The sequence below is a fragment of the Arachis hypogaea genome, chromosome 7 (assembly GCF_003086295.3).
Source record: "Arachis hypogaea cultivar Tifrunner chromosome 7, arahy.Tifrunner.gnm2.J5K5, whole genome shotgun sequence".
NCBI lineage: Eukaryota > Viridiplantae > Streptophyta > Magnoliopsida > Fabales > Fabaceae > Arachis > Arachis hypogaea.
In genome coordinates, this window is record NC_092042.1 from 4,767,497 (window position 1) to 4,777,172 (window position 9,676).

The 9,676-nt window shown below is 32.8% G+C and overlaps 1 protein-coding gene across 1 annotated transcript; it reads right to left on the reverse strand.

Annotated features, from left to right (window-relative positions):
* Positions 1–160: 160 nt before the first annotated feature.
* On the reverse strand, positions 161–3,008 carry LOC112702126 (uncharacterized). Its single transcript, XM_025753044.3, has 6 exons — positions 2,818–3,008; positions 1,617–1,676; positions 1,465–1,531; positions 1,223–1,263; positions 646–705; positions 161–351 (listed from the first exon to the last, which is right to left on the reverse strand). The coding sequence occupies exons 1-6, from the start codon at positions 2,881–2,883 to the stop codon at positions 298–300; spliced, it is 348 nt and encodes a 115-aa protein (XP_025608829.1). The 5' UTR covers positions 2,884–3,008; the 3' UTR covers positions 161–297.
* Positions 3,009–9,676: the final 6,668 nt, after the last annotated feature.

Genomic DNA, 9,676 nt, shown 5'->3' on the forward strand with positions numbered 1-9,676 from the left:
AATAACAATATATTACACATATTTAATCAATATAAAAAAATTAACCAAGAGAAAATAGTGATAAATAAAGAAATAAATAAAATGCAAAAGTAAGCTTCAACTAAACTTGGAATATTAAAAGGTTAAAATAAATAAATAAATAAATAAATAAATAAATAAATAGTAAATAACTCATATAGATGTCATATATAATTAAATATTCAAATACTTTGACAAAGTACAATAAAATTACAATGGATAATTGTTGAATCATAATTCAAGAGGAGTAAAGCATGTATCTAATTCTTCTTTTGAACTCTACGAAGAGTTTATGAAGCTTCTGCCAGCATCTGAATTCAACTCTTCATAGACCTAATAAAATGAACCATAAAAAATTAATAATAATAGAAACCAAAATGAATTTTTATAAAAAAAAAAGGCACTAACAAAGAGAACATATTTTTACTGTTTTATTTTCTCTGAAACTTCATTTAAGAGATTGTATAATTTTCTATCTATATTTGTTGCAAAACATGCATTAAAATAATTTTCTAAAGTCACTATAGACATGGTTCACAGAGTTATTTTCTGAATCTATAAAAGAGAATTATAAAGAAGACCTTTGTGAGAACAAAATTATTAGGTTTCCTATGAAATTGTACGTACCAGTTTCTTGTGAACTTGTTGGAAAGCCTTGCAAAATCTCTCGGCCTCTTCTAGACCAACCTGTTTCAAATTTTAGAACCGAAATGCTGAGTCTCAATCTAAGTTTTCTTAAGAACTTGTTTAACAATCATTGGAAAATGACATAAACAATATTATAGATGAAACACTCATTCTCCTCGACCTCTTTTCTCTATAACTTCTAACTTCTAGTCTTTTTGCATGTAAACGTTTATGTTTTGAACCCTCACAAACAGGTTTATAAAAGAAAAGAGAATGCTGAAAACTGAATATAGGTCACGCATAGAAATGTTGATTAGAATGTTTCTCTACTACTACAACAACAAAAGCCTTATCACATTAGGTTAGAAACGCGTTCTCTCCTCCCTCTATAAAATCGATAAAAATAAAGCCAATCAAAAAATGAAATTTTCAATTGAGGAAGGAAAACAAGTATACTTAGAAGTTTGTATAACCAGCTTCAAACTTGAGAGAGTGTTTTGTATGTATTGAAAAATGAGGAAGGATTTAAATCACGGCTCAAAAGAAAGTCCTCAATAAAAATGGATTACATTATTACCTTCTTAGCAGCCTCTGACTTTAGCTTGCTCCAAAATGAATCTGTAGGTTTAAAGAATTCACATAAGCACGACAAAAATTTCAAAAGCATAACGCAGTAGATTGTTATAATTTACAAGTTACTACAGAAACAATTCAATGAACTTTGATGCTCATTCTAGACAGATAAAGTTGACTAAAATATTGCAAAGATAATAGAGAGGTTAAATTTGTTCAATAACAAAGGTTATATGTGATACTCACGTGGGTTATTTCCTTGGTTCTCGAAATTTATATCTCTTTCATTCCATGCATCTTGCCATTCCCTATACTGCAGCGACAAATAAGTTAGCAGCCATGCCATACATGTTCAGAAAAGAAGTCAACAATGCACACAGCAGCTCCAGCACTACTACCTCATCCTTTGCAGATCCAGAAGCTTGTCTGGACGAACGCCTAGATGATGTTTGTTTGGCCTGAAATTTACCAGGTTTCAATTTGTTAGCCGAATACATTCTCAAATATAGAATGAGCTTAGCAAATTGTATATTTAAGCTATAATATCCAAATTTGGGTTCTAGGCCATCTAGTTCCTCGGTATACTTTGGGAATCAGTACTTCAACATCATGAAATAATTATATGCTAACCATCAAATATGTAAAATGATTTTAGGGAAGATGAAAAAAACAACCCAAGTAACTGATTCTAAATACTGCCAAAGTGCCAATGTCTCACTCTCACATATAATATAATGGAATGGAGAAAACAATCGTGATTTTCCAATGTCAGCATCTGATACAAATCAAAGTGAAATCAGATAACAACATAACATTAACCGTTTTGTAATGCAACTGCCTGGACAAATCCTCCTAGCATCAGCTGGTTGATCTCCATGATGCAGACGGATCAGAAAGGAGGATTTACTTCTAGGTCAAGCAGAAAGTTGCCAGAAAGGGAACACCGAACACGATACATGTAAATTCTCCACTCATCAACCTCAGGTATATAGAGCCTCTACTCTAGTGTCTAGTTGAACTTCAAAGTTCAAAGTGGCTGCATTGTTATCTCATTAAATCTCTTTTGCATGAACTAATATTGAATTCCCCCTCTTAACCCCGGTAAATATGTCATGTTTCTTATAATAATCAAATCACTCAATTCATGTTTAGGACCTTCTTAAGATCTCACCCTACACCCCCACCTATTCTTTGTGGTACAACCATCTTTTACCAAAACAGAGAACAAAAAATCAAAACCATAGCATCCGCCTCAAATTTCCACACTAGTCACACACTACGAATACTTCAAATTCCAAAACTCTCTTAAAAACCTAAGTAAAAGGCAAAAGGGCATATTACTGCATTAGATAGAAGCAGCAAGCAAAAAATCGAAAATCATGAAATGGCTCACCGAAAAATCGAATCATTAAGCTATGTCAGAATATATTAGGATCAATTAGCATTCATTATAATTATTTAGTAAAGCGAAGTGAGATTGATTATGCAGCGCAACATGGATTAAAAAAATCAATGAGACGGAGACATTACAAAAGCATAAACCCTAAAAATGCATGTAAAAAAGAATCACAGGAGGGGAGAGAGAAATAGTGAGAGTACACAGTAATCGCGAGAACGAACAACGGGGAAGAGTTGGAGAAGGCGTTGAAATTCAGCTTCGTCCATTGTTGAACACTACTGAGTTGAGTGCGACGAAAATGTGAATCCTTTCAAGTCTGAAGGAGGAAGAGACGCACAGTAGGAGAAGCTCAGTCAAAATATTATGACTAACTCAGATTAATTAATTAATTAAAAAACTAGTAAAGTTTATAAAGAATAATATCCCAAATAGGTCCCAAAAAATTTACTATCTGACAGTTTTGTCTCCACAAAATTTAACTAAAATTTCGAGCATGAGGTTTTCAGATATATACCAGATACGTCCCCAAAACCGTTTGATCCAGTTAAAGTAGTGACGTGTTAGGTTAACTGCGACATGTCACCTCTAGGACATTTTGGTCCCCATCTACGCGGGATAAAATGACGTCGTATTAGAACCAAGGGCAAAATGATATCGTTTCAAGGAGGACAATTTCGTCTCCACTTAGACAGAGAATGCAAACGGTGCCATTTTCATGTGGGGGGACCTAATCAGGGCCGAGAATTCAGGGAGTGTTAGTACTGAGACAATATCAGCTGCAACCAGTGGCATAGTATCTAAGTTGTTCAAATTCATTCCAACACCAGGATTGAACCAGTCTTTCAAGAAATGACGCTTCTAAGAATTAGTGTGAAAGTTGTTGTCTTAGTTATGTTACCACCTTTTGTTATGTTGGAGGAAGAAGACTTTAGGTTGTTTAGAATGGTTTCGTTTAGTTTATGTTGAAAAAAATAAATCTTCTTTTGACTTGATTTGGTTTGTGTTGCTATTAAAGCCAAATGTTTGTATAGTTAACATGTTTGGGTTCTTAGGTTTATGTTACCATTTTGATAAATGAACAAACTAATGTCAATGTGTTTTTAAGGTTTGTGTTGAAGTAAATATAGATTTTTTTAACATCAGGAATTATAGGTCAAATAGGTCCCCTAAGATACTATTATAAGACAAATAGGTCCCCCACATGAAAACGGCACCGTTTGCCTTCTCTGTCTAAGTGGGGACGAATTTTTCCTCCTCGAAACGACGTCATTTTTTCCCCTGGTTCCAATACAACGTCGTTTTGTCCAGCGTGAATGGGGACCAAAATGTCCTAGAGGTGATATGTCGCAGTTAACCTGACATGTCACCACTTTAACCGGATCAAACGGTTTTGGGGACGTATCTGGTGGATATCTGAAAACCTCAGGATCGAAATCTTAGTTAAATTTTGTGAGGTACAAAACTGTCAGATAATAAATTTCTTGAAGACTTATTTGCGGTATTACTCGTTTATAAAACACTGATTTAGTTTTGTTTCTATAACTATATTTAATTATACATTTATACCCAGTAAAAAATACAACTATATAGTCACTAAAAAATATATACTATATGATGAATAAATTTTGATAAATGAATTAAAAAAAAGAAGTGATAAAATCCTAGTTACTTATCTCCTTGTGTATAACCAGTTAACCACATAAACAGAAGTGCTTGATATACTCGGTCAAAATCGAGAAAATAGTATGATCTCTTAAGTTACATTCGAACTTTAATTTAGTCTTTAAAATTTTAATTGTTTTAATTTAATTTTTAAATTTTTCAAATTTTAATCACAGATGTTTTCGTCATTGAGTCGATTAAAAAATTTGGGGACTAAATTGATGTAATTAAAACTTCAAAGACTAAATTAAAACTTGAATATAATTTCAGAAACTAAATTGAATATTATCTGTCAAATTCATAATAGTTAGGTCGATGAATTTAAGAAGAAAAAAAAGCTCAGAAATCATAACTTGCATTCTAATTTTGTCATAAAATATTTTCACGCAAACACGCAATTATGTCAATATTAGATAGATTAATATACTAATTTAGTCGTCAAGAATATCTAACTTTTAGTAAAATACCTTTTCAGAAGAAAAAATATTTTTATTCTCCAACAATGATTTTAATTTGACAAAATGCGTCAAATATTGTGAAACTAAGATCATATTTAAAGGGTCAAACATCATTTTATTAAAAATTAAAGCTTGTAGAGACAAAAATAGTAATTTCCTCTTATCCAAAAATTTAGTAAATAAAAGTACACTACACAGTCAAATTCTTGCCTTTGAAAGCTATGTTCAACTCATGGGAGAAAAACATTTGTCTGCTGAATGTTTAGAATAGTTGAGAGAGTTGAAGTTGTGTATTATCTCAATCTTGTGATAAGGATACTATTACACCTTATGTGGATGTCCATTTTTTATAAGGTGTAGTTTTTTAAGGATGACTATTATTTAATATGATCTTAAAAAGCTACTCATGTACATATATAAATAGGCTTACGCCTCTAGAGTATTATACACAAGTGAAAAATAATAATAAAATAAAAACAAATGCTATTCTATCTCTCTTTACTTTTTATATTCCTTTCTATCTTTATATATATACTTATGCAATTCTCTCTCTATTTACTTTTTATACTCCTTTCTATATATATATATATATATATATATATATATATATATATATATATATATATATATATATATATATATATATATATATATATATATATATATATATATATATTACAACATATAATATTATTATTATATATATATATAAAAATTATTATTGAGCTAATTATTTTAATACTAGATTCTTCTATTTATACATCTTTATTTTATATATCTTTTATTTTACAACACGTTATCAGCACGAGACTCTGATCAAATTTTTAGGAAGACTCAGGTAACAAATTTTTACTATGTCGAAACTCTCTCATCTTGAATTCAGTGCTCTTGATATATCTGGAAACAATTATTTATCATGGATACTAGATGCTGAAATCCATCTTGATTCAATGGATCTTGGAGATACCATTAAGGCTGAAAATAATGCATCCCAGAAGGATAAAGCCAAAGCCATGATTTTTCTCCGTCGTCATCTTGACGAAGGATTGAAAAATGAATATCTCACATTAAAAGATCCTGCAGATCTTTGAAAAGACCTTGAAGAAAGGTATAATCATAAAAAAACGGTGATACTTCCTCAAACCCGATATGAATGGACGCATTTGCATTTACAAGATTTTAAATCTATAAATGAATATAATTCTGCAATGTTTCAAATCACCTCACGAATGAAATTGTGTGGGAAAAAATAACTGATCATGATATGTTGGAGAAAACTTTCTCAACCTTCCATGCCTCGAATGTGCTCCTGCAGCAGCAGTATCGAGAGAAAGGGTTTAAAAAATATTCTGAGTTAATTTCTTGCCTTCTTGTTGCCGAACGCAACAATGAGTTGTTATTGAAAAATTATGAAGCGCGTCCAGCTGACACCGCCCCATTTCCTGAAGTAAATGCGGCAAATCATTACCCCAGAAGAGGTAAATGGCAAGCTTTTAATAACAAGAAAAATTATGGAAGGAAAAAGAATTATGTTCAAAAGAGAGGATCTCACCAGAAGTGGGATAAAGAAAGAAATATCGGGCAGAATAAATCAACAGAGGATAAGTGTTTCCGTTGTGGTGGAAAGGGTCATTGGTCTCGTACCTGTCGTACCCCAAGGCACCTAGTCGATCTTTACCAGGCATATTTGAAAAAGGATGACAAAGAAAAGGAAACAAATTTTGTTTCAAATGATGCCGAGAACTCCACCACTCATTATGATGTATCTAATTTCTTTGAGGATCCTGAAGGAAATATTGGTCATTTGATCAATGTTGGAATAGTTTAATATGTGGGATTGTGAAGTATCTATGTAAATAAATAATGTAAAGAACTTATTGTTAAGTTTTATTTTCTATGTATTTAAGTTTCAAATGTGATGTACATAAATAATGAAATATTAATGAATTTTGAAATTATTAAATGTGTCAAATTTAAAATAAAATTTTAGTATATGACATTATTTTATGTACAGTGTTTCTTAGAAGAATAATTCTGATCAAGTATTCAATTTAACTGTGCATACTACTCATTTTATTATTATTTGTTTTTTGAAGAGAATGGCAAGGATATGTAATGAAGATGTATGTCTTGCGGATAGTGCAAGTTTACACACTATTCTCAAAAGTGATATATATTTTACCCATCTTGTGCCAAAAGAGGAATATGTTAATACTATTATTGGCTCAGACAATGTGATAGAAGGCTCCGGAAGAGCTATAATTTTGTTTCCTAGAGGAACAAAATTTATAATAAATAATGCACTGTGGTCTACCAAGTCTCGAAGAAACTTGTTGAGCTTTAAAGATATTCGCCGAAATGGATATCATATTGAGACTATGAATGAGAAAAATCATGAGTATTTATGTATCACAACTCATGATTCAAATAAGAAAGTTATATTAGAAAAATTACCCTCACTTTCATTTGGGTTGTATTATACCAAGATTAGTGCAATTGAATCACATGCCACTGTAAACCAGAAGTTTACTAGCCCAAATGAATTCATAACTTGGCACGACCGATTGGATCATCTGGGAACAACCACGATGAGGAGAATTATTGAAAACTCTCATGGACATTCACTAAAGAACCAGAAGATTCTTAAAACTAGTGAATTTTGTTGTGCTGCATGTTCTCAGGGAAAGTTAATTCTAAGGCCATCACCAGTAAAGATTAGATTTGAGTCCCCTGAATTCCTAGAAAGGATTCAAGGTGATATATGTGGACCTATTCATCCACAATGTGGATCTTTTAGATATTTTATGGTTCTAATAGACGCATCTTCGAGATGGTCACATGTGTGCTTATTATCTTCTCACAACCTGGCGTTTGCGAGATTATTGGCTCAAATTATTCGATTAAAAGCACAATTTCCAGAAAATCCAATCAAAGCAATTCGTCTTGATAATGCTGGTGAATTTACTTCCCAAGCTTTTGATGCTTATTGTATGGCTAATGGAATAAGTGTTGAACATCCAGTAGCTTATGTTCACATACAAAATGGGTTAGCAGAATCACTTATTAAGCGCCTCCAATTAATTGCTAGACCCTTGCTTATGAGAACAAATATCCCAACCTCGGTTTGGGGGCATGCTATTTTACATGCCGCAGCACTTATTCATTTGAGGCCAACGAGTTATCATCAATTCTCTCCTATGCAATTAGCTATTGGCCAGGAGCCAAATGTTTTCCATTTAAGAATATTTGGGTGTGCGATATATGTTCCCATTGCACTACCTAATCGCACCAAAATGGGACCCCAAAGAAAATTGGGAATATATGTTGGATATGATTCTCCCTCTATAGTGAGGTATCTTGAGATACAAACTGGAGATGTATTTAAAGCCCGGTTTGCGGATTGTCATTTTGATGAATCAAAATTTCCAACATTAGGGGGAGATAATAAGCTTCCTGAAAAAGAGCTTAACTGGAATGCATCATCATTGATGCATTTAGATCCTCGATCAGGGCAATGTGAACTGGAAGTTCAAAAGATTATACATTTACAAAGAATAGCAAATGATTTGCCTGATGCATTTTCCGATACAAAGAGGATAACTAAATCTTATATACCAGCGGAAAATGTCCCAATTCGAATTGATGTCCCAGTAGGACAAGTAGCAACTGAAGCAAATTCACGCCAGAAGCGTGGCAGGCCTGTCGGTTCCAAAGACAAAAATCCTCGAAAGAGAAAAGAGGTAAATAATATTCCTGTTGAAAAAGACATAGTAGAGACACCTGCAGTTGTCCAAAATTCTGATATAACGCCAAAAGACGTTCAGGTACCTGAAAATTGTGAAAATGACGAGATCTCGATAAATTATGTCTTTACAGGAGAGAAATGGGACCGAAATAAGACAATTGTCAATGAAATATTTGCATATAATGTGGCATTAGATATCATGCATGAAAGTAAGGATCTTGAGCCAAGATCAGTCGAAGAATGTCGACAAAGGAATGATTGGCCAAAATGGAAAGAAGCTATGAAGGCTGAATTAGACTCACTTGCAAAACGTGAAGTCTTTGGACCTGTAGTCCGTACACCTGAAGATGTAAAACCTGTTGGATATAAGTGGGTATTTGTGAGAAAACGAAATGAGAAAAATGAAGTTGTGCGCTATAAAGCCCGACTTGTGGCACAAGGTTTTTCACAAAGGCCCGATATAGATTATGAAGAAACGTATTCCCCTGTAGTGGATGTGATAACATTGCGTTATTTGGTCAGTTTATCTGCATATCATAAACTGCATATGCATTTAATGGATGTGGTAACAGCCTACTTATACGGCTCATTAGATCGGGATATCTATATGAAAGTCCCTGAAGGACTAAAGATATCTAAACCATCCAATGAATATTCGCAAGGGTTATACTCAGTCAAATTGCAAAGATCTTTATATGGTCTGAAGCTATCTGGACGAATGTGGTATAGTCGTCTTACTAAGTATCTGACCAAAAATGGATTCAAGAATGATGATATCTGTCCATGTGTTTTCATAAAGAAATATGTATCTGGATTTATTATAATTGCTGTGTACGTTGATGATTTAAATATCATTGGAACTCTTGAAGAGATTCCAACGATTATAAAAACTCTGAAAGAAGAGTTTGAGATGAAAGATCTTGGAAAGACTAAATTTTGTCTCAGCCTGCAGATCGAGCATACAAAGAATGGGATCTTTATTCATCAAGCGACATACACAGAGAAGATATTAAAGAGATTTTATATGGATAAGTCACATCTTTTGAGTACCCAAATGATCGTAAGATCTTTGGATGTGAAAAAGGATCAATTTCGTCCTAAAGAAGAGAATGAAGATATCCTTAGTCCTGAAGTACCATATCTTAGTGCCATTGGAGCGCTAATGTATCTTGCTAATAATACGCGACCTGACAT